The sequence below is a fragment of the Poecile atricapillus genome, chromosome 5 (genome assembly GCF_030490865.1).
Source record: "Poecile atricapillus isolate bPoeAtr1 chromosome 5, bPoeAtr1.hap1, whole genome shotgun sequence".
NCBI classification, from domain to species: Eukaryota; Metazoa; Chordata; class Aves; order Passeriformes; family Paridae; genus Poecile; species Poecile atricapillus.
In genome coordinates, this window is record NC_081253.1 from 34912538 (window position 1) to 34939283 (window position 26746).

At 36.2% G+C, this 26746-nt stretch overlaps 1 protein-coding gene across 1 annotated transcript in view; it reads left to right on the plus strand.

The window, feature by feature from the left end:
* SPAG16 (sperm associated antigen 16) overlaps positions 1–26746 on the plus strand; it is a 362914-nt gene that overhangs the window by 25368 nt on the left and 310800 nt on the right. The window contains exons 9-10 of the mRNA XM_058839960.1: positions 392–543; positions 24452–24582. Coding sequence (XP_058695943.1) covers positions 392–543; positions 24452–24582 — 283 coding nt within the window. The remainder of the gene's footprint in view (positions 1–391; positions 544–24451; positions 24583–26746) is intronic.

Consider the following 26746-nt stretch of genomic DNA (forward strand, 5'->3'; position numbering starts at 1 on the left):
GGAAACAAAAGGAATAGTGGGCTGTAAATCAGAATATTGCATTGGTGGTGGATACCAGATAGGAGGCAGAGAACTGATGTTTCCTGTGGCTCTGAGGGATGTGAAATAATGCATCCATTTCCCTGTGACTCTCTGTGTGCTGCGAGAATATTGCACTTTTGGGGCCAAGTCTAGGGTACACTCTAGATAAGATGAAATTATTTGTGGAGCAGAGATACTTGTAGCCCTGGAATAGTTTATATGGACTGCACAGTAACCTGAATATCTTCTTATTTAGAGTGGTGTTTCTTTGAGAATTTCATATGTCTGACTAATATTAAATAAGGAGATAGCTTCCAGAAGAGTAAATAAAAAGTATTCTGATGATATTTGTGTTGGTTTTATTTTATAGTAGGCCATGATTGTACAAGGAAGAAAGAGTTTGAAGGTCCCACCCAGAAAGCTCTTCGGGAAGCCAGGCAGCAAAAATTCCTTGTTGTTGCAAGCTCTTCCTGTGATCCAGATGAAGATGCAGAGAAGAAGATGGGCAGGAGAGATCTAAAGGTACTGTGTTCTTTCCAGCTGTACAGTATCAATCCTCTTTACACTAAGCTGTGCTGAAAGACACCTGTCCAATGTGATTAGAAGAAGTCTTGCTTAGTTGAAGTAAATAGGACAGGTAGGTAACAAGTTTTTTTATTTTTAATACGAGTTTCTGTTACAATTTTCAGGGAATTACAGGAACTCTGATTAATTGAAGCTAGCAGTCTACTTTTTGAGAATCCAAAGTAATCACCTAGCAGAGGAGGAGCACTGGCTGTAATTGCTTCTTGCTCTGTTGTGTTTCTTTTGTTACTTGAGAAACCCTGATATGTTCCATAATGCTTGAAAACTTTTGCAGCATTTCAGACTGTTCCAGCTGGGACTAAAAGGGGCAACATCTGTGAGACTAAGAGCAAAAAACTGGTAACTTCCTAATAGTCAGAGCTTCTAAACCTGAGTATACCTGAGGTATGTTACTGCTTCAGTTTGGAAGTTGTGCAAAATCAAAGTTAATTCCTGATTGAGTATTTTTTTTTTTTTATTATGGAAAATAATTACTTTATTCCATTTGTTTCATTTATTGAGGTTGCATTTAGGGACTTCATAACGATGCTTTTTATTTTTCCAAATTGGGGTAAACATTGTAATATTTAAAATTTCAGAAGGTCCCAAAACTGTTACACTGCTCTATTTTTGTTTGATAACTGGAGTTAGAGTTTGAACTGTCTTTAGTTGATGGTGATATAGTCAGAAGCAACCTCAGTCTTTCCTTTCCCTGTCTCCACAAAAATGTCTGTGGTAATTAATTTTTGTAGGTTTCTGTCTGGCTTTGCAAGAGCATTCCATCTGTTTCACTTTGGCAGTGCACCTCTCCACAGACAAACATACCATTTTTGTTTGATTTTCATTCTTTTTTTCTTCTCCTGAGCCATTAAAAAAAACCCAAAAAACTCGGTCTGTATCTCTCCTGTTGCTTACTAAAACATTTCTCACCATGTATAGAAATTATTTCTCCATACTGTCCCCACATCTATTGGTATCTGTGCCATGTGCCAGTCAGTTCATCTCCACCTTCCCTGTTTTTTATGCAGTGGTTAAAAACTTCCATGCTAGACTCTTAGAAGTACCTCCTCTCTTCATTCTGACTTGTGAACAGATAAAATTTCATAATCCAAGAAGCAATCATTTTTATGTTTCTGTTTCTACTGAAGTCATCAGGATTTTTATGGAAAACTTCAGCAATGTTATGCTTTACCCCCAAAATATAAACTCTGCACAGGTAGTGTGCCTGTCTGGCTCTTGTTCTTTGAAATTCATGAGCACAGTTAGTTGACTGGTTCTGACAAGCATCTGTGTTTTACAGGTCTTAAGTTTCCCAAAGGAGTCGCACCAGAGGCCCTGATGTCTTTATTTAATCAATGGATTAGAAAACTGGGTTAGTTCCAGAAATAAGTCATCAGAAAATATGGGCATGTTTGAATGTACTAGAATTTTCCATGGCTAAGCAATAATCTAAAACTTTAGGTGTGAGATTAGCATCTCTTCCAAATGGAACAATAGCTCTTTTTCACTTCACATTTCCTGGATCTATTATTTCTAAATATTTCCTTTCTCCAAAGAAAGGATTCCAGCTCGGATAGTGCATATGAATTACTGCTTAGGATGTTAGAAATAAATGGCAGAGGGAATGATGAATGTGCAAAGAGGTGAGCTAAAATTGTGTTTAAAACAGAAGTGCACATTTATTGAACTACAGTTCTAAACTAAAGTATTGAATTAAAATAGTGTGTTCTTATTCAAGTGTTTAGGTGTCTTAAGTATTTTTTCCCATCAAAAGGATGAGGTATAAAGGAGAGCCTTCCCTTCTTTAGGTGAATTTCTGTGATACTTGGAATCAAGCTTGTGTGGTGTCTCATCTCCTCTGACCTGTATCAAAAGATCTTTTAAGTTCTGCTGTGTGTTATGCAATTTAGATCCTTTCTTACAATGATTCAACATGAATGAACATGAACACCTACTGAAAAATTCCCTAAGTTATTTAAATGTTTTATTGGAAAAGGTAAAATTGATTTATACTTATTGAGATTATGATTCATTTAAATTGTCTTTATACCACAGAGGAAGTAGGAGTCAGAGCATGAATTTGGTCAGTTCCATGGAGTTCACTGAGGAATATATAGAAGAAATAAATGCAATTGTAATCCTGTATTTGCATATGCATTTACAACAAAAGAGAGAAAAAGAGAACAGCAGATGTGGAAAATATAGGTAAAATTCACTGTCTAGGATTGTCATGCCTGTTTCAGTAAATGTAGGTGAACTTTTAAAGCTTAAAAAAGTTTAGAGTGAACACCTTATCCAATTTATAAGTTCAGGCACTTGGATTATATCCCATTCAGTAAAAAGCCACTAAATTGTCATGAGATTGTATCCTTGAGACAAAATTATAAATGTTTATATTAACTGTACTGTTACACAGCAGTGAACTATGGTGATGGAAATGATTTAACATCTCTTCTGTGTCTGGTAGCTAAATAGTGATCTAACAAATGTCTGTGCTTTTAAGTAGATGCAAATATGAGTCATAGCTGAGCTAGAACATTTACTTCAAGGACAGACATATATTGTGTTATTGCAATATCCTGTAAAAGCTGACATGTCATTTAAAACACAGAGTCCCTTTGATGTGAAGTTTATCACTGAAACAGTAAATGGGAAAGCAACTGGATTTTTTCCTGCATTGTCTTGATTTTACAATTTTGTGATGAGACTGAATTAAATTGTAGTAACAGACAATTAGTCTAAACTATTTACATATCTGACCCTTAATAAGCCAGTATCAATAGCATAAGTAGTCTTAGACTAAGAATGTGCATAGAGTAATACTTCAAACATTTAAATTAATTAAAATGCACTCACAGGTCATTAAAATTGTAGAGAACCTTTGATAATGTGAATTTCATTATGCTCTTGAAAACTTTCCTATTTTTATTCTCTCAGGTTCCCTTCTGAGTGCATTCTATGTTTGATTGCTTTTATAAGGTCTTAGCAGGACAATTGCAGCTTCTTTATGTTCACTAAACTACATTTCTACATCTATTACAACCCAATTTAATTTTCTGAAGTTTCACTTGGTGTAAAATTTTATCTAAAGGTGCGTTGGACATTTCTGGAGTTCAGGAATTATCTGTTTCTGTGGAACAAATTTTACAGCTATGGCCATTGTGTATATTAAAAATAGAGAAGTAAATTCCAGTGGTCATACAGATATGGCCTTTGTAATTAATAAAGCTTTGGGTTAAAATATCACACAGGTATGTGTGTTACACTGAAGTTTCTCCTCAGTTCTATGGAAAAAAGAGTACAAAATTTACAAGAACTGCTGTTCCTGTGCTCTCAAGTTGAAGGGGAGATGAAACCAAGTGATTACTTAATCAGACAATTGAATTTGAATATAAATTAGCACAGGTGTATTGGGGACAGAATTGGAAAGATGGTCCCAAAGCAGTTAGGAAGGGTCATAAATGAAACAGACAATCACTTTGTGTTTGTAATAATGTGGCTAAGAAAGCACTGACTCAATATTCAGAAGAGAGCAGGTGACTGACAGATAATACTGGAAATGCTTATTTCTACAGCTCTTCCCTGGGATAATAAAACTGCAGACATGGAGCTAAGAAAATGAATACAAGTTACCCAAATATAAGACTGCAGCCTAGAGAATGGAAAAAAAATACAGTGTCTGTGTTTCAAATGAGATAAAAAATAAAAGCTAAGAAATCATAGACTGGACAGTATAACTTACATTCCTAAGTTAGTTGGCAGTGTATAACTGAAATTTTACTCAATATCTGCAAGAAACCAAGGAAAGAATTAACTGGGAAAATGGGTTTTCAAGGAAAAATTGTTTAAATCCAGTCTATATAGCATCCATGGAAGGATAAGAGGTACATGGATAACATACAAGAGCACTTAGGTTTTAAAAAGGCTTTGGATGCTGTCTCACAGATTAATTCCTGTGAACAACTGTGGAAATTTGGCTTGACATAATTTTTTTTTTTTTTTTAATTAATGGAAAATAGATTACAAACACGCAGATACACTGAAGAGGCTTTTTTTGCAGGGATATATTGTCCTTAATGATCTGGAAAATGGAAGAGAAAATAAGCTGACAGAATTTGCAGACCAAGTGGCCTGGGTTTGGTGGGGCTGGAACAGCAAGTGCAGCTGAGGACAGGAGTGGAATTCCTAACCTGACCTATTGGGGAACTGATCTAAAGAAATAACAGACAATGTAAGAAGAGCTACAAAACTGCCTTTAAAAAATGATCCAATGTACAAATAGAGATCAAGAAGATTAGAAAGAGTTGATCATTGGCTTTTAATTAGAGTAGGCTCTGGGGTATATTGTGTAAAACAGGCTTAACATGAGTTGAAAACCACAGAATACCGTGGAACAGCTGAACACTGCTGCAGTGTAAACCAGGAATATTGCCTGGAGCATGTGGAATATTCCTCTAGCTAATTTCATATGGCATGTGGCTTTGGCTGCAGTTTTGTGTGCAGTCTGATCAAGCTCTTCAGGAGACAAGTGGAGCATCTACACCAGAGCAGTAAGAATGATTAGAAATCTATGAAACTGTCAAAGAAAGGGTGAAAAGTGAAATTGGGTAGTCTACAGAAAGGAACCCTAAAGGAAGACAGGATGAATCCTTAAAATAGAAAAGAATTCTGTTAAAAAACAGAAAAAAACCCAAAAGTAAATCCCAAATTACAAAACAACTTGTTAGAACAAGTAGTAATAAACTAGAAATTCAATAAGAATCATTCAGAGTACAATGGGTTTTTAGCAGCAAAGAAAATGTATATCCTTAGAATATGATGCCTCTTTCCTTCTACTTACAGAATTAATGTTCCATGACTCAAATGTTAAGAGTATGATCCAAGATTAACAGGGTGTAATCTAAAATGTGTCCTTTAGTTGGTTTTGATGGAATTTAATTTAAAAGAATTACATATTTTGTTAGGTGATTCTGTATTTTTTTAAAAAATACTTTTACTGTGGACTTGAAAATGGTAAAAAGAATGCTGCTTTTCAAGTGAAATTGATACTTTAAAAAAAATTGTCTTCTGTATTTTGTCTTCTGTATTTTCTGTACTTTTTTTTTTTTTAAATTGTATTCTGTAATGTGACAATAGCTTTAGTTTTAGGATTTTCTCAAACATGTCTGAAGATGTTGGGCCTACATGGAGAAAATGAGAAAATGGTTCAGAGTGTTAGCTACAAATAAAGCTGTAGAGGAAACACTCATACAGTTGCAAGACCAAATGATAAAGACAACTTATTATAGAATTTTCCATCCACCTTTGCAGCTTTGTTAAATTGAGACATCCAGTGCCTTGCATTTTTAGTAGTAAAATTGATGCTTTAAGCCATTGGTACTTGATCAAGCTACCTCACAGAGCATCCTAAAGGGTTTTCTTTGTGCTGAGGAGCACTGCTTGAGTCACTGCATGCTGCCAAGAGTAATAAAGTAGCAGGCCCCCAGGATGGAGAACCAATACAGAAAATTGTTGGGAGGTAAGATGCATTTGTTCCTAATTCTAAATACACATTGGCTTTGCATATTCATATATTTCTTTCTGTATTTGAGTGTCAATAATGACAGATTTTAGAACGGCAGGCTGTCTTCAGTGAGACTGTGAATCTCACTCTTGCTATAGTCACTTGGAAAAACTGCTGATAATAAAATTACTGGTTTTTATATGCAAATGCTTTGATCCCCTGAAAGAGGGATGTACTGAAACCATATTTAATTGAAGAAAAAACCTTTGAGTTCTCTTTGCAGAGAAGATGGGACAGATATAAAAAAATGACATAAAGGCTTTGAAATGTTTGGTTTCCATCGCTTTTGCAAAGAGCTGTTGCTATCTTCCTCAGGACTGACAAATGGAGAGAGTTGGGAATTGTGTTGTGCATGAGGGTTTCCCTTATCCCATCACTGGCTGCAGGAGAGGATTTGACTTTGCCTGAGTTAAGAGAACTTTGCTGAGGCACCAGGGGCTCCCTACAGAGCACCTACAGCAGGAGGTGGGATGCTGCTTGCCCAGCTGTTGCTCACGTCAGCACTGTTGGCCTTTGAGACCATAATTGAGCAGTTTCATTAACTCAGGACCAATGCTTTGTTTTCCTTTTAATTAAAGTGTCAAGACCTTAACATTTCTCTTGCAAACCATTTGGGAGCTGTAGGGGGAAGAGGAGAAGGGTTTAGTTGTTCTTGTTTGGTGGTTCACTAACAGATGAACTTACAGCCCCCCAAAGGGAATTCTGCCAGTACAACATCTCTAACTGTGCAGTTCCAATGCTCTTTGGAATGTTAAACTTCTGCCAAGATCTCTGTTCCTTTCAAGGAAGGAGAGGCACTAACTAGCAGCATAATGTACAACACAAGACATGACTAGTGTTGGGTACCTCAGCTGCAATGTTATTGGTGCAAACTTCATTTCACTTGAAAAATGGTTTTTAAGAGAGGCTTTTTCTTGTGTGAGAGGGAAAAAAAAATCTAAATTCCACAAAAGTCTCTTTCCAATTAAAATTCCTCTATTTCTTTTTTTCCAAGGTCTGTTTCATAATGAATAGTTTATGATGCAGGAGCTGGGAAGAGTTAGGTAATAATTTGGAAACACTTTATACTAAGATTTAATTTTCAATACAACAAATCAGTGATGTGCTTGGTGTTTTTGGGTAATTGATAAAACACATAAAAGTGTTGTAATTTATACACAACTGCAAATCAAAATGTTCAGTAACTGTATTTAAACTGGGTAAATAATCACCACTATTTTTAAAGGAGTATTCTTCCAGAAGTAGCCTACAGTTCAACGAGTAACCTTAGCTTGGTGTTCAGGGATGTGGCTGAAAAGGCAATATATGAAATACTGTTTAATATGCTTACACAAAAAAAGTAGATTAAATGAGGCCAAACTTAATACTAATTGGGTTTTTGTTGTTTTGGTTTTTTTTTTCCATTTTAATGTATTTCAGCCAAAATTATTAATGGATAAAACTAGATCCCTTTCAAATTAGTGACATGTGATTGAAATCTGAAGTGCTCAGACCCCCAAAATCTGGAGGGAAAGGCTCAGGTGCTGACTGTGGTATTTATATTTTAAATTAACTATTCTGTAGTAAGTTATGGATTTTGGTGTTTCAATCTTTTTTCCCAATATTTAAACAAAGCCTTTGCATATGTCAACATCACTTTAAGGAGAATGAAATTCAGCATTAGCATTTCGTTTTCATGGTAACAAATCTCTAACATACCCTAAGAGCTCTGGCACTGCTCACAGTGTTCAGGGTTGTTTGTCTTCTATATTCAAACAGCACTTCTGGGAGTGGAAAGTAAAATCTTAATTGTTTCTGTTTGAATACAATGAAATGAAATAAAATACTAAGTCTTTACTCCAAACAGTTTATGAATTAATAATCAGTGTGTTTCCTCTAGAAAATGTGATGCTGTTTCGTTGGAGTGTCACATAATGTGAAGATAATGTTAATGGGTCACAGGCCTCTTTGTAATTGGATTTCCAGTCCAATCTAGGCCTGACAGGTTTGATCATGATTACAAGTTGTTGTTGTATAATCATGGATTAGTTGATGTTACCTGCTCTTACATGCAGTAAGCAAAGTGCAACCTCTGTCAGCAGGGAGGCTGAGGTTGGGCAGATTTCTGCTGAAACCCATCCTGGAATGATGTCTGAAAAGGTTGGCTTTTACTCCAGAGGAAGAGAAATAATTCATCTGAAGTTCAGACAACGAAGGCAATCCAGATTTGCCACTCATTAGTTGCCACTACATGCAACCACTTTGTAAAGCACAACTGCTAAGCACTTTTGTGGATGCATTACTAATCTTCTCATATTGCAAATCTGTTTTTTCAGAAATGCAGTTTCATGTCTCACTGTGGAGTTTGGCCATGATCTCTGAGCTTGGTTTTGGGAGCTGAAAAGCAGAAGGAGTCAAGTGGTTTAACAGCTCGTTCAGAAGAATGCTTTTCTCCTGTTTCCTTTCTGAAGTCCTCTCTCCTCCCTAGCAGCTCCCCTTCTCTTTCCTACCTCTTATCTCTTTCTAAATTCTCGAGATCCTTTCAGTTAAGGTGCTGAATTGCAAAGTTTGAACACACAAGTTTGAAAGCCTAGTTACAGAATTCTGTTACTCAGAACAAAGGCCACACCATGCTGATGTGACAGCAGATACTCAGTGGACAGTTTCAGTTTGCATTTCTTTTGTATGTTTTACACCATAGTTCTGTATTTATTATTTCCAAATTTTTACCTTGTGTATTTATCGTTCAGGTAATGTGCTGTATACTGTAAATTAAGCAAAGCAGATCAGCCAATCAGACATTTATAATTTACCAGAAATCTGAAGCTGTTTTCTGTTTTTGCAGGAATGCTTCACTCACTGTAGAAAGCAAACCTCCCCCATGTTTCTTTAGCACCTGCAAAGAAATTGTTCTCTTGAAGCAGTACAACAAAAACTGAGATTTGCTGTGATGTAAATCTCTCCAGAGTTCATTCCCACAAAAAAAAAAAAAAAAAAAGAGATAAGCAAGAAAAAAATCACTATGCAAAATCACAGTTAATAGTATTTTTAAAATATTTAGTCATTAAAAAATTTATTTTACCAGTGGTACTTGTTAATGTGAAAATGTATACACTATATTTCCACATTTTTGATGTGTAATAATTACAATTTTTTTAAAAAATTCTGTTTAGACTAATTAACTCTCGTAGATTATGTAGGAACAATGCATATGGTTGTGACATGTCTCAGTCTGGAAAAGATGTTAGCAATAGTTTAGGAATTTACAGGCCTCCTTCACACTCTGTGTAGAAATTGTTCTGTGCTACAAGATGCACATGCCCTTGCTTGAATCCAGCAGACAAATAATCAAAGAGCAGCACACAGCCATGGTAATGTAATACTTAACAACACCCCAATTGTATGTTTTGACAGACATCACAGGGTTGGTTAATGTGAAGATACTGCCCTTGGTTTTTCAATGTTGGAAATGAGAAAAATAGCAATGAAAATAGAGATTAAACAGGAGAGATCTTTAAAAAAATATTCTTGGAGAGAGGAGTCTGGATTTTGAGTATATTTTACCTGGATTTTTTGATGTACAATCAGTTGTTGAGTGATTGGTTTTGTCCAAACAATAATAATTGGAAAGAGATGCTCTCTTGAGTTCCAGGCTGTAGGGCTTTGGCAGCTGTTTATTCTGCTGCTCCTGTTCTGTTGTTGGCTAAACTTCCCTTGCTCTGATCCTGCCCCTCCAAACTCATAGTTCATGACCAATTCCTGCCTGCCACTGAAGCTGTGAAGAACAGTGTGTGCAGGCTTGCCTTGATTTCAAAAATTCACCCAGGCTAAAATAATTTGGGAAATAACAATGAAGAGAAGCTGATAGGGCTTTGTTGGCATAATTGTTTATTTATAAAGTTTTGTTCTATTTTAATGGAAGACAGCCAATTATGTACTTATTATGTGTTTTATTACACAGTTTATAAAAAGAGTGAGAGGGGGAAGGCTGACAAAATTTAAGGATAATTGGAGAGGTCCTGTGTTGTATTTATTAGTCCTGTATTGTTTTTAAAAACACAACCACACAAGCTAACACACTCACATATATTGCTAGCCTTGGTGCTAAGATCACTGATTTTTGGTCTGGGAGTCATAGCAAGGAGCTCTTTACAGTCTGTGTAGTTTATTTCCATTTTTGTCAGGGTACACATCAAGAAAGCTTCCAGCCACCATCTGGTAATGTGTATGAGTGGAGAGCCTCAGTGGCAGTGAAAGAGGCTGGCTGTGCCAAGGCTGTGGCTGGGAGCTTAGTCAGAACATGCTAACACCTGTGCAGGGGACTATTCTTATCAGCTGTGTCAGCTACTCTGCAAGGCTCCATGCTGCCTAGCATTTTATACCTTTGGAAGTGATCCTTTTCTGTTTCTTTGTATTAAAAAGTTTGGGTTTTTATATAATCTGTGAACATCAGGAAAGCTTTTAAATTAGATGTTTGGAGGTGTCAGTGCTGTTCCTGACATTACAAATCCTGAGTTTATTACTTTTAAAGATCTTTTTACTAATTGAGTTAATTCATTGTGAATTTCCTGTCAGACGTTACTGTAACAAAGATAATGAGAGGAAGCAAGGGAAGGCTGACCTTTTTGCCCCTCTTTGCAGCCAAGTATATTTGAGCATCACCTTAGTGTGTCATTGGATTGTTCCAGTCATCACACAGCTGAGATTTGATTTATTAGTGCTCTCTTTTTGGTGAGCCTGTATCAACTCTAATTTACCTATTATTTTTAGCTACACAACTATGTCCCTGTGAGAGGTCGATGTACTTGTAGTCTGCATTGTCTTATAGCTGCACAACCAATCATTGAATGCCATTTACCAAGGGGTTTCAACCTTTCAGGTTTGCTTTTTATTTTTGCTTTTTATTTTATTTTTATTTCTCAAAATAGTGTCTATAGTGTTAATAGTATTTAAAGCTCTGCAAAGGTGTCCAGGTTCCCTGCCATGGAAGTTAGTAGGAATAGGTCATGGAATCATTGAGTGGATTGAGTTGAAGGTACATAAGATGCCTAAATGCTTTTGAGAATTTAAGGCTTATGTGCTATGACTGGGCAGATAATACTGTCTAATAAATTTTCTAAACATAAATAGCCAGCTTCTGTTTAGAGTCAGCTAACATTATATAGTGGTGCACTCTAAATTAATTTCCTCTGGTAATTAGTACCATAATAATCAGTCAAACAGATATAATATTGCCAATGGCAAGGTTCCACTATTCCTGCCACTATTTTCTCCCTTCTTCTTCCATTCTTTGCAGAAAAGAATCCATTTTGCTGGTGGTTCTTGTTTTATCCTGAAATGATGAAGTGGGCAGGGTGGCTGTGGGTTCAAATCCACACTCTTCAGTGCCAGGGAAGCTGGGTCTGCATTAGCATGTGTGAGGAACAGGATCTTAGATCAGTATGTTCCAGGAAATCTTTTCCCATTCACTTCAGAGTAAATATCAATTTCTGGGGGGAATTTCAACTTTGTGATGATTCTTCAGAATCCTAACAGCCTTTCTATATCTGAGACAGAATGCTGCTGGAATTGTAGAGGAATTCAGTAAGTTCAAGAAGTGTAAGTTTATTGAGCAATAGTCAGAATTTGTCTGCCTCTGCAGAGAACTTTCAGACTGTGCACTTCTTTTACAGTTACCCTCTAAACATTGTGTTGGAGGGTTTTCTCCAGTCCTGCTCAGGTAATGCAGCAAGGCTGTGTTTGGGTTGGAGAAAGCTGTAATTCTACTGCTGTGATAAAGACTTACTGCTCTGTGAATCACTGCATTTTACCTTTCTGCTGATGTGTGCATGCAAGCTACACATCCACACACACACATATATATATCTGTTGTAGGTGTCAGTGCAAAAAAAGTTGATTATATACCTAGACTTTCCATGCAGTGTTTTTTCTGTAGAAATTTGAACTGCTGCTCTCAGCTGTTACTTTGAAGTTTTCTCTTTGTGGTTGTTTCTTCCCCCCAGCCCTCTGAGGAAATATCCAGGCAAATCTGTGCTGTTTCATCCTCATATCTTTTGTGTAATGTTATGACTGAAATGTTTTCATCCTCTAATTAAGAAGAAAAAACCCTGAAATTTTCAAGTGATTTTGATTTTCTGTAATTTTAGCAATGCATGTTCTGCTCTGTTCTTTACATTTTCTTTAGATTCTGAGTTAGAAAAGGAAATTTTTAGAGAGACTGAACCCATCAGTTTGATAGAAGTGTCCAGAAATGTGACTAAGAGGTTACAAGCAGAGACAGAAAGTGTGTTCTTATTAGCAGTAATATCTTGGATGAAAAAATCCAACATAGCTTAATTTAAGCATAGAAAGATGGAGTTAGGACCCTGCTTCTCAAACATGATTAATTAGCCTTTATTAATTATGCTCTTGCAACATTATTTATTTACTTATTATGATTTTTGACTAAAAAGAGGCATCAAATCCCTTGAATTTCACTATAGGGTCCCCTCAGTGCAGTGAAACATCTGCAATCCAATACAAGACTTGGCACCAGGGAAGTTTTTTTGTCTTGATAGTTTTTCTGGATAGCTTGTTAGTAATTGAATGTAGAATGGGTGTTTTTATAAGAGGTTTCTTAATTTTAAAATGTGTTTTCTTCTAAATGTTTTTGTTCTGAATAAATAAAATAGTTTTAAGAAGCTACTGGTTAGAATATAATCCTGAGAAAATGGTCCCTTTTTGAAATTCATTAGCAGTATATATTAAGTGTAAGTTTTTTTCCACTCCAGAATAAGGATGTGTACCTTTAATTGTGGTAATGATAGAAATTGAGAGGAATGATGCTTGATGTGTTTGTAAGCATTACTTTATGTAGTTGAACTGCAGTCCTGAATGGCGCCTCTATTGTACAACAACAAAAAAAAAGAGGATCTTTAATATCTTAAGAAATTGCCAGTGTGATTCCAGTCAAATTCTCCATCTGGTCTGGAGGCAGAGTATTACTGAATTTTCCATCAGTTAGGAGCTGGAAGTTGGAGACTTTATTAGGATTTCCTTCAGGGCAAGTACAAAGGCAATCCAGTGGTGCAGTTTATGGCTTAAACATTACAGGCCTTGTATCTGATGTGTGGTAATAGCAGTGATCACATAGGAAAGTAGTTTAAAAACATCTTTAAATGCTTTTAGTAACTGCAGTTCCTTTGAGTAGAAAGTGTGGTGGTGGTTTTCCACTTTTACTCTTGCCAAATACCGCCTTCAATACCTGCAGAGAGGAGGCAGAAGCACAAGAACAACAAATGAGGTGTTTATGTGACAACTGAGGGTAGAAATGAAAGATTAAAGAAGGAGCTGACAGGTAAGGCAGATCACTTTGAAATGCATGCTGGTGGGAGTGGGACTTAAAATGGGAAAGGTGGCAGTGCAGGTTATCTCTCTGTGCATAACTGGAATAATTATGTTCCACAGAATTTTCCACACAGTATATAAGTACCTAGGAATGCATGGAAGCTGGAAAGGAAAGAAGAGTGAAAGTTCAGTAAGAACAAGGAAGATGACTCTGAACTGCAAGTCAAGAAAGAATGAGACAGATTCCAGATCATAAATAAGGGGAGAGAAGATAATGATTTAGAGTTTTAGAGGACAGAAAGTTGAGGGGGAGAAAAAAGGCAAGTTAATTGTGTGTGGAAAGGGGTAGTGGAATTTATATGTTGTGAAATGAACAAAGAATGATAGGATTTCTGATACAGGGAGAATATTGCAAGGGAAATGTAATTTGCCTACTCCTTTCCACTTGGGTTAGCTCTAAAGAGGAATGTGTTAAGGTGAATTGTTACCCTAAAACTTCCCCTAAAATCACAGAGAAAGGTGCCATGAAGATGAGGTAGGACCTGGACATTTACTAAAATAGGTTATTTTGTACAATGCAAGTTGGAGTGAAATTCAGGTTTAGCATTAATTACATTTCTGTGTGTTTTACTGCAGTGGATAAGAGAGAATCCTCCCTGCTCAGGCACACTCAAAGGGCAGTTAGGCATAATTGTATGGGCAGGGAATCAGGGATCAAGGGAGGGTTTGAAACTCTGTAAGCTCTCAAGAGTTGGGAAAGTCAAAAGAAGCAGCCTTTGCTAGAGGAGTAGATGGAGGAAACAAAAGTAATAATTTAAGATATAAGGATAGTTAAAATAAATTTAAAATGTACTTTCATAAAGAGCTGGGAGGTATGCCCTGTTTGCAGCATTTACTTATTTGATTTTACTTTAAACTGATTTTTTATTCTGCTAGGCCCAGAATTCCTTGGAGTGTTTGCTTCTAAGGCTGCTTTTTCCACTAGCATCTCACTCCTCTTACCTCCAGATTGTCTTTAGTTTTCCTCAAAATATTTTATCCAGAGTTATCTCTAGTAATGGCCCATGGATTAAAATGGGGGGTGCAGCCTGTGATCAGAGAAATGCTAATTTTTTTTCTGGGTATTTCTGTTGTAGATTTCTGGTGGTGTCTCTTCAAGCATCACACTGAAAACTGTGGCCAGTGAATTCTGTGGGGTTTTACCCACTTGTGTCTCAATCCTGGCTGTACCATCACCCTCTGAGTCCACATAGAAATATTGATATATAGCAGTCTTAAAAATTAGTAAAGGACATTCTTCACACTCACCCTGTGCTGTAGCTGTCGGTGAGTGAAATTTGACATCTCCAATAAAAGCTTTGCAGCTGTTATGGCAGTGCCCAAGTGCCTAAATTTAGAATGAAATTGCAAGTTGTCTTGAATCTGTCGTGGGATGAACAGCTGGGGAGAATTGATTTTAGATATTCCTGCTGACTTGGCCAGAGAGGATGGAGCAGAGAACTTCTGTATATGAACAGGTTTGGACAGAGACCAAAAAAAAAAAAGACAAAATAGCCCCTAGTTTCATCTCAAACTTGTGTGGGTTTGAGGGGCTAATGGTAATAAAAAGCAATATAAACTGCTACTTACATTCTTACTAAGGATATATGATGTTGAATACAGAAAAAGAACAGATCCATTGGGTAAACAATTGCTGTTTTTCAGAGTAAATTCATTTTAGGTCCCCATGCCATCTGTCCTAACTCACATGAACAAATTGCCTTTCTATTGAGAGTACATGGGCTAGGTTTCAAGAATTGAATAAAAACTTGTAGTTTCTGCTATCCCACTTGAAAGCTCAGTGTTTCAATTTTGTAACTTGGGAGTCAGGTGGTGATAAACTTCTTCTGGTTTTTTGTCTACTTCCTTTGTAAGAAATTGTTGCAGGGGGATTGTGCCAGCAATCTGTGGTTACTTTCAAAACTGTATTTAAGATGTAAAAAAGTGACTCATGAAACAGAGAAACAAAATAATAGAACTGAAAACTAGAAATAATCAGCACTATTATCAATACAAATTATCCCATGATTGTAGAAGATACAGCTGTGGAATTGTACAAAATCAACGTAAATAATGTCACTAATATGTTCAAGTCTGACATGAAGCCTTAAATGGAGAATAATCAAGTGCATTCAGAGATTTTTTTTTTTTCCTTATAAACTATTTAGCATTTTTATATATGACTTGTGGTAAAAAAAGAATCTTACAAATCTGATTTGTGTTTAAGTTAGAGTTACTGATAAATTTTTCAAATGACACACTGGTGAGGTCTTTTACCATGAAGAGACCAAGAAAATGAGGAGGGGAAGTCTGGATCACTTGGTAAACAAAAGAGAAACAAAAATATACTTTTTTACTTTGCTTTTAAAGTTCACAGAATCACAGAATTGTTTGGCTTTGAAGGGGCCTTTAAAGGCCATTTAGTCCAGCCTATGCAATGAGCAGGGTAATCTTCAACTAGAACAGGCTTAATTAGGGCGTTCTTCATCATTGACTGTGACAAAGGGGACAAAATGTACTCTTAATAGCAGTGTTTACTTAGCAGACAGAAGAATAATAGAATTTAGTAGATGAAAATTGGATCTAACATTCTTGGTTAGGAATACAGTTGCTTTTTAATAGAGAATGTAGTTAGGCATTTCACAAATGTACTGGCAGTTACAGTCAGTCCTTCAGTCTTGAAGAAATTGACAATTCCTAAATAATGGGGTTTTTTAAAGCTGTGTCTAGCTCAAGTAGAAATTTAGTTCAAGGAAGTGCAGAGGCCTGGATTTTCTGTGGTCCAAAATCAATTACAGACATTTTGGGTCTGGTTTCATAATCTGCCTTGCTGAATCTAGAGCAGACTGACTTCATCACACCTTAAGGCACTTTTTTACCAGTTGCAGTTTCACTACTGGCATGTTTGTGAAGTCAGCCTGGCAGTACCTCTTTTATGTTCTGCTGTATCCACTTCCTGCAGTGCTGAAAATATTTCTGGTGGTTAACAGTGATAGATAACCAGCTTTATCACTGTTTGATAAAGTACTTATTGCTTACAAGTACAGTAATCAATTAATTAGCTCTTTATAATAAAGAATCCATTTCTCTGCAGTATTGACAAGCTGATAGCTTTGTACCTGCATGTCAGAGTACTCTTACAGCATTGTTTTCATTATTTCTCATTATGTGGAGCTTGGGATAATGGTTACTGGCTGTCCTGAAATGGAGTCAGGATGATGAACAGCCAAGGGGGGGGAGCATGGACGGCATCTGTAAGGCATAATTACAAATAAATCAATAACTAATGGCCCCTGAATGTGTTTACCCGTTCATTGTAGTGATGTATGGACCTCTGTAAACCCTGGGTGCCTTATAACAGTTATTGAGATGATTACAGTGGGTATTTTGGCCCTGGCAGAAATTAGTGTATCCAGGCTACTGAGAATGTAAACACAGTTTCAGAGCTTCCCGACAGTGCATGAGAAACAGAACAGTAATTTGAGGAAAAATAAAACTTGTTTGTTAATACTTGGAAAATTAATAAAAGAACAGCAGAATTTAGATCTTATTTGCACCCTTAGCATCTATGTTTGGATATTATTAATGGTAGGAGAGCCTTTGGGAGCAGATATTTTTCTCTTGTTAGAGGTGCAGGTGGGATCATGTAGAAAGAAATTATAAAAAGAAAAATTATATTTTTCTACAGTCTTTCACAGTACATGTTTTAGGAATCAAATCAAAATTAATTCAGCTGAGTTGTCCTCTGGAACATCCATGGATGAATGGATAGTCTTGTATTGGTTGTACTGATGTTTTCTTGGAGAAAATCAAGAAAACATCTGGGTTTTGTAGTTGATTCTACAGTGGGATACTTCTGTGATAGAGAAAATTCACCTTAATCACTATGAAAATAAAAAAAAATGTATATATAAAAAGATAATATTGCAATGTATTTTGGAGTATGTCAGAAAACTGAAGTAACTTGATGTCTGTCATTTAATCAGCATTGCCTCTTTAACATGATGAATTGTGTGGCGTATGCAGCAAGTGCTGCTATAGCTTAAAATATTGCTGATGTTTAATTGCACCATAATCAAAATTTAAATCTACAAAATAAAATTATAATTGGAAGAGGTTTCTATATTTTATTGCACTGTTGTTTATTTTAACATTGATCATAAATTTAGTTTATTTTTTTTTCTTTTTCCTTTTTCCAAACATAGGCCTTTTAAAGGAAGGGATAGGGAACATCTTTGGGAATACCACATGGTTATTTGTGACTTAGAAAACTGCCATGAAAATCGACTGCATGCCTCATATCTTGATAATTTATTGCAGCATTTTCATAGATGTTCTTTTACTTCTCCTTGCAAAATGATCAAGCTGAGTTTTGTCACAGTGTTTGCAGTTGTTTAAGTAAGATGAAGTTATATATGTAGCTCTGGGTACATCTCTATTGTATGAACAGATTGTTTAATTACCTGTGAGATATGTAATGCTGTTTTGAAAACCACACAGGAACGTGTTCTGTTGTTACAATGTGGTGATGAGATGATGATGAGAATCAGGGTGGCAAACTGGAAATTACTAGCAGTAAAATAATACTGGATTTATCTTTTCACATGTGATAAACTTACATTCATAACTGCTGTTAATGGTGACCAGAAGTAGGTATTTAAAATCTGGACATATCAGTACTAGTATAGACTTTGTATCTTAGAGTTGTAATAATTTTAAATGAAGAAATTCATTTTAATTGCATGTATTAAGCTCAATTCCCACCATGAGGGAGTAGTAAATTAAAAGTTTGATGATCATTATATCACTTTCTTGGAACTGTAACTGAACTTAGCACACAGAATTACTGTACATTCATGTTCTGGAATAATTTACTGTGACTCTTCACTCATCTTGTTGACTCAGCAGAGACTGGTGATGCAATTTGCTGTGACAGAGAAGAGTAATCAAAAGAAGGGGTTAAAATACACTTGATGATGTAGCTGAGATGGTAGAGGTGTTGGAACAAGGCTACATGGGGTATTTCTGTACAGCAGAGATATCCTTTTGAACACAGAATGGGTGGTCAAGGAATGTTGGAGATTTTTTAAGGATTGTTCCTTCTCTGGAGAGATTATCTGTTCATCTCTATAAAGCTTAAGCCTTTGTCTTCCACTCAGTGTGGGTGCAGAGCACCTTAAACCTACTCCTTCTTCTATGGTCAGTCTGAGCAAGGCTCAAGGAGCTGTTCTGTGGTTCTCTGGCCACAGAGTCCCAGAATGGTTTGGGCTGGAAGGGACCTTAAAACTCATCTCATTCCATCCCCTGCCATGATCAGGGACACCTTGCACTAGACCAGGTTGCTCCAAGCCCCATCCAGCCTGGCCTTGGACACTCCCAGGCTTGTCCTATGACTCCAGGCTCTGAGTCCTCTGGGCAGCTCACTGGGCTGGTGCCTCTAGCACACAGATTATGTTCCAGTCTCCACACTGGAGTGTCATGTTCCTCCTTAACAGCATCAGCCACAGCTGTGTTGCTTTAAACTGAGAAATGTGATTTACTGGGGCGTTTGCAAGGAACTGTTAAAGTTTGAGCAGAAGCTAAAACATTGCAGTAGTTTTATTTCTTTAGTGTTGGGCAGTATGCTTGGCATAGAGTAAATTTTTTCATTTTATATTGTTACTTTCTGAAATAGTGGTGATAAAGTTAAACAAGCCCTAGTGCTGAAAACTGGAAGAAAACTACTGCCAGTGAGGGATCTTTCTATAATTGTTATCTTCCTCTTAGTTTTTCAAACCTCTCTGATTATTAATTATATCTGGCTAATCAAATCTGGTTTTAATAGCTGCAGTAAAAGAAACAAAACCAGTGAAGTGCAGCAGCTTGAAGTTTATCCTTTTGACAGTAGAAAATAATTGCAGTGTATTTATCAGTGAGTGCTAATGAGAGCTCTAGTCCAAAAGTGATTGAGTGTCTGTGGCACAGTTAGACATTGAGTAGTAGAGCTTTCTAGTTTTTTATTGCACAGGCAATGGCTTGACTTGATGTGGCAGAGCCTTAAAACTGACATTGTCAGGAGAAATTTCAAGTGCAAATTTAGTGTTAGCACCATTTCACAAACTGTCTGAATGCCTACACTAACCCTGAATTTGAAGACAGAACAATTTTACTATTGCCTCTTTTTAATTAATCTGGTTTTTACTACCTATTACATATTATCTTCATGTTTATTTTATTAAAAAAAGAAAAAAAATGTCAGGGTTATAAACTGAATAAGGAGGAGTTATGTGGCCACAACCTTTGTAGCTGAGTTTTATGGTTTTTATTAGCAAGCCAAGCAAGATGGAGCAGGCAATAAAAGTTTTACTACACTCTCCTGCTATTGCTTTCAACTTCCTTTCCTTACATTGCAGCTGTTTATAAAATAATTGTGATTATGATTAACATAATAAAATAATGTGTGAATGTGTTGTATTATGGTTACTATAGACACTGGAGCATTTTGAAATTGAGTTGTTTCAGTATTAATTGTACAACAGTGGCTACTGACTGTTTCACTGATGCATTTGCTCAGTGGGTGCATGACATACCTTCATTTCTTTATAGTCTGCTAGAAATGGATACCCTGTCCCTTCAGTTACAAGAAATATTAAAACAAACTAAAATCATACTCAGCTATTATACAAGATGTCAATTTTCTGTCACTCTTGCAGCAAAACTTTTAATATTTGTTTAATACTTTCCTGCTTAGCATTTGGTTCCTTCCTAGGTAGAGCCACCTACCTCAAGTGCCCCAAAATGGAGCTGCTGAGAGAACAGAAAAAATAGAAAAACAGAGACAATGTTGATTCTTGGGTGAGAATTGAGAATAGAATATTTCCTTGAAAATATTTAGGGATACAAGTTAGGCTGTCTTGCTGAGTCTTGGACACAGACAGTGACTACTCCCTAAGAGGAACTTAATTTTCATTGTTTCACATTTCTTAAAAAATATTCAGTATTTGCTTTTTAAATTGAATGTATGGATGCACCAGCACCTGTCACTGTGCTCCTTGTGCATGGGTGATCTCCAGTCTTAGAATGACCTTAACAGCTTTCAGTTTGGAACTGCTGATGATAATGGTCATTAATTTTTGCAAAAAGAAAAGGTTGCTCCTTCTCCTCCCTCACTGAAAGACAGTGATCACTCACTAATTTGCTGTCTGATGGCCTTTGCCTTGCTTAAGATTGCTCTATTTTTCTTTTGGAATTAAAATATTTCAGAGTGAAGCTGCTTCTTCAATTGACTTCATATTTTAACATCTGACTAAGGAGGAACTTAACATCACCTGTAATAATGATACAGACAAGGCCAAGCTGTGATTTAGACAAACTGATTTGGATGTTTTCTATTAAACTCTACTACATTTTTCCCAGCTCTGAAATGATTTACATCAGTTTCACTTATCTATTCATTGCCTTCTGTATGTTTTGACAAATGTCTCTCTTGTGTCTTTCTTGGGGAAAAAGAGAGCTGTAGACTTGCTCTGAAGAGCCCTGCTATTGGAAGAGAAAAGGCAGTCTTACCGGAAAAATTTAAGAGAGGACAGAAAAGAGATATTTCTAATAGCTTTAAGGGTAAATTTTCTTGATTGCATGACAGTTTGCATGAAGACAAGGTTTTTTATCTTATAAGGGGAAATTAAGGAATAGTTTGAGACTCAGAAGATAAAGTTTACAAGCTGTCCTAGAGAATTTCTGCTTGATCTGGGGAAAATCACTGAATCCTCTTATGGTTCATGTTCTTAAATTAAAAAAAAAAATGTAACCAAAAAATCCCCAACAAACAAAAGACAAGTTCCTCTCTTCTGGTTTGTTTTTTGTATGTGAACCTGTGAGGTCTTAAGGAATGAAATGCCTTTATGACTTCACACAATCCTGACTTCTGTAGCCTTCTGTCTTCTGATATTTTAGACAGCTATGGAAGTACTGTGTGTAAATGGTCCAAGAGTCATTGCAACTTTTTGTGAGTGGCTGATAGTTGTACCTGTGATTTTAGATAACAGAGGGGGTATACTGTCAAAGGGACAGTTTGGTCAGGGACCAGGTACCATTTACCCTGGTCAGTGACTGAGGATGTGCATTCAGAAGGGTTTTGGTTGATAGAGATTTTTCCTAGGACACTCTTGAATGTTCTGTTCCTTGTCTTTGATGATACAGTAATAGGATGTTTAATGTCACAGGCAGGAAGTGCAGTGTTTTATATGGATATATAAAATATGGGTATAAGAGGAAGTGCTTTCTCTTTTATATGGATAAAAAGAAGAGAGAAGCTTGGTAGGTTTTTATTTTTGTCATGGTGCAAATGACCCATACATAGCAGATAAAGGAGTGAACAAAACCACAGTATTGCTTTCGCTCCTTAGGACTCAAGATGTTTCACTGAATTTTGGCTTGCCCATGCTGAAGGAACATCAAGACTTTGCAGTCAATGCCTGTAAAAATTTCACAAGCCTTGTTATTGAAGGTCTCAACTTGTGTAATGGATTCTCTTTTACCCTTAGGATTTAGCAATTGGAAATAATAGGATAAGGATTAAATAATGAAACTGGATTGCCTAAATCTGTTAGGGGAGAGGAGATATCTTTGTATAAGTGTTATTGAGCAGTTCTATTGTAGCAAGTTTTTAGGATAATAATACCCCATTTATTCTGCAGTGAGAAATATTTGTGTCTGGGGAAAAAAGTCACACTGTGACTTCTACCTGGTGCTCCCTGGGGAGCTCTTGAAATCAGCATTTCTTCTGGCTATGACAAGTGAGACCACTGTTGATGCCAGTGGGAGCCATAGGTATGAATTATCTCAGCTGAGGCCATGTCTCCTGCCCTGGTAGAATACAGGATTACCTCTTCAAATGGTGGAAAAGCTACACTTCCAGAAATATTTCAGATCCTCACAACGAAGTTATAGAAAAACTAATATTTTTTATATTATTCTCTTTTTACTATATTTTTTTTAATGTTACAGCAATCCTTTACAGCACTATCTCCTGAAGTGTAGTGTCTGGGGATTTTTTCCTACTGAAGAATTCAAGACTTCCTGTCACTTCTATTCAGAGAGCCTTGTCTTTCCTAGGTTGTTTCACTCTGAAATGAGTAAGTCTGGTAGAGATTACTCACTGGTTGTGTTCCAAAAAGTGAATGAGAACAATTTGCAAAAAGAATGCTGATTTTATGCCTTTGTTATGCTATAATCAGAGTTGTTCAAATTTATAAATCTTGAAAGGTAGAACTTTGTACGACAAGGAGTACAGAAAGCTTCCAAGAGTTGCATAGAGGTACTGACACATATCTTTAGTTAATATCTTTACTCATTTTAGTGTGTGTGTATAATAAGTATCATAATTGTTCCTAAACTTGCAAAATCTATGGATTTCTCTTCATTCAGAGATCTTCAAGAATATTATAGCTGAGACACAGTCAGAACTTGATATGCAGTTGTATTTAAATGTGGAACATTAGCCACAAACACATTCCTTGCTGGATTAACAATGCCAGGTTAAAGTAATCTTTATGTATTTGTACTTGACATATTTATTTTCCAATTCTGAATATTCCATATTTCTTACTTTTGATTTTTCCAGAGGTAGGTGTCTTGCTAGTATCTGTGTTAAGCAAAGGATGACTTTGATCATTTGCTGCCCATGATTTCCAGATTCTGTCTTCCTCCCCAGTCAGAGAACAAAGACTGTTGTCTGATATTAGTCAGATATTGAAAGCCTGTACTGTTCCATGGATTTTAGAGTGGTTTTGTTAGGCTGTGCCTGCTATTGAAGCCACAGTCCACTGGAAAATATCTTCCAGGTCTTGTGTCTGGAATAGATGTGCTCAAACTGATCATAAAGTCATTGCATCATCTAAGCTTAGTGTTCTTCATAAATTTGGCCTGGGTTAATAGCACTCTTGCAGGACAATTCAGTGTGTAGAGCTTCTGAAATTGAAGACAAACAGATATTCTTTTGCTACTTTGTAGTTGGGAGGTTTGCTTTATGCTCATTCCTGAAATCATCAGGAAACAGGATGGCTGCTATCAAGTTTAGTGCAAACAAATATTAAAAAGACTTAGTGGTTATCCCTGCTGTGTGTGTGTGTTTTCATATTAAAATACAGTGATTTTATTCCCTCTTTAATCTTAGTGTTTGATGGGCATTTTAAAGAGTACAGTGATTTCAGTCTCCTTTAAAGCTTCTCACAGCAGGATGTCCTAAAATGCTGCAAACAGTAACCATCAGCCAGATCTTCAGCAAACTGTGGCATCTTGAGAAAGTGGTTTTGTAATGACTGGTGCAGTCCTTAAGATATATTGTGCACCGTTACCCTCCTCACATTCTTTAATGACAATCTATTTTTAATAAAGATATTTAGTTTGGTTAATTAGGGCTAGTAATCTAGTCTGCTGATTAATTTTAGGAAATATCTTAAACCACACCAATGAAAAAAGAGGCTGTATAAATTAGGTACATGTATTTTGAATTTTTATTGGCATTATACTTAGAAGAAAGGGCTTTTGAAGAATACAGCACCTTTGCCTCTGGATGCAACTCATGGAGCTAACCTCCCATGGAAAACAGGGATAGAAAATAAATAGGGCATGGAAAAATGGGAAATAACTCATGCCAGGAATCTTGCTGAGGGGTTTGATATTGACCTTCCCAGTTCTAGTTCTGTGTTTTATGTCAGGCCAGTTAAATAGTGATATAATTAGAAAAGAACTAATGATTAGTGTTCAATTGTTCTGCCTGCAGTGAGCTTTACTAATATGTATCAAAAATTAATAAAATCAGGACAACAGCAATTAAAAAAATGATGAAAATTGAATAGGGGAGAAAAAACAGAGTGGAAAAATAAGATAAATTTCCTTTTTCAAAATAGTGATATACATAGATAAGTTGTGTGAAGTTATGCAGGATTTCTGAGAATTAATAATTTTGGTTTTCTACAGGATTCAGAGTTCCCTGTTGATCATGAAGGGACCCCATCCTTTGAGCATGCCAAAGAACACACTCAGCCCCTGAAATCTGGACAGTATCAACTGAGCAGCATTTTGAAGGTGCACGACTTCGCAGTGAACTGGTAGGAACCATGAACAGTAGATTAATTTTATTATGTACATGTGGAGTTTTATTTTTCAACAGGTCATCAAGAAGCATTTACTGTAAGGAAATATCTGAAGAATTACCAGCAGTAGTCAAGGGGATGTCCTCTCTGAAGGATGTGGAAGTGGAAAAACTGATCATGAAATGCAATGGGAGCATAAATACAGTAAAACACTTGGGCAGAGCTGTTTACAGATAGAAATTTATCTTTTATGTAGGAAAGGTGGGATTTGGTTAGTAGATATAAAAACAGAAACCTGAGATGATTGTAAACTCGGGTTCCAGGAAACTGAATTGTAGTGCTGAATATTTTTTGCAATTTGTATTTGATTGCAGTTTATTCCCCTGGGTCAAAAATCAGAAGAGTTTAAATTTAGATTGGCTTGTAAACAATGACATTTCAGGGCTTGCTAGCTACAGCTGAGGAAGAATGAACCTAAAAGTATTTTTTTTAAAAAAGTAGAAGTTCCTAGTAAAGTTCTGACAATTCTGACACATTGACTAAGTTTGAATATATTTTTAAGTGAATTTAAAAAATAAATCTTTTTACATTTAATACTTATAATGCAGAGGTCACATACACTTGCTTTTGGTGACTGTCCACATTTTGCAGTAAATCACTACTGCAGTGCTGTGACCTTTGGCCACCATGAACAGGATTCTGCTTAGTCTCCCATATTCTCAGTTTTGGGTTTCTGTCTGGTTTTCATAACTTTCTCCCAGATTACATTGTGATATTGGTCTAAGTACAAAAGAGAACTTGCAGCTGGTATTTCTGTGCTGCTGCTGCTTGGAGAAGGCCAAATCCACCCAAATATTAATGTGTTCTTTGGCTTATCTGAAGGACACCAGGTTCAAGAATCATGTGTGTGTAAAAAAATACAAACCAGGAAGAAAACCAGTCTGGAGAAAGAAGACAATTCCACACTGGACAAGATTTTTGGTGAAGTGGGTGGAAAAAGCATCCAGCTGTGATCTTTCCAGGCTGCAGCAGTACCAGCTATCACAGGCTGCAGAAGGTCAAGTCATCATTTCCTTGCTTGTTAAAAGTCTGCCTTTACCTGTAGAGAAAGCCAGGTTTCAGCTGCAAAGTACTTCTGTAAGTTACAAACTACTTGTGAATCTGAAAGTATTTAATATGTAATTGAAAGTATTAGAAGCTGGGGTTTAGTGAGGAAAGGACTTCTCTACCAAAGTTTTTCTATTATTTTGTAGCTGAACAACAGCAGATAAATATGATCATGTAAGACTATGCCTTGTTTTCTTTCTCTTTCTTGAATTACATTTTTATATCATTTCTGTAGATCCTTATATCCAGTGTTTCTAGTTATTGCTAGCAGAGATGCTTAATGTGCTGAGAAATTCTAAGTATTTTTTGCAATTCATAACTGGAAATCACACCTTAAGGATACTCTGCTGCTTCAGCAAGCAATTTTCTAGAATAAAAATAAATTGGATGTCTTTAAATTTACTTGGAAACACTTTAGAACTTGCTTGGAGAAACTATACTATACTGAAACCATACTGAACAACTATACTGAAAGAAAACTGCCAGAGAGGATGTGTATTTAATTTTATATACTGGAAATATGATGTTGACTTTCATGTATTTTAAAGAAAATCAGAGTCTGGGATAATGCTCTGAAAATAACTGAAATGCATCTTTTTATATAAATAATATAAAATCATGTAAAGAACAAAATAATTTTAAGGTGTGCTTGAAAAAATGTAAACAATGCAACTGAGCTTTTCATTTGCTTCAAAAAGTCTCTGTGAACATTGGAGGGGAGCATAGTTTCTACACATTTATCTATGTCTGAAAAAAACCCTTAAAACATATCTCAATTAACAAAAACTTTTTTCCTATCTGAACACTGCATCTTAAAATCAGCCTTTTTAAGTGATGGAATAGAGAGACTGTCTTATTTTTCTTGTTAGTGCTAAAGTCTCTATGGTAGCCTGCTTTGCCTTTTTTGATGGTGTTTCCTACAGTATTTTTTTAAACACCCTGCTCAGTTTCAAGCAAATTTGACAGAGGAATAACAGACTCAGCAAGTCCTGAGGCTCCCATGTATTTCAAGAGAACAGATCTCTGTTGAAGAAAGGGTCACTTTTAGGATCCTTTTGGCTGCAGGTGACTG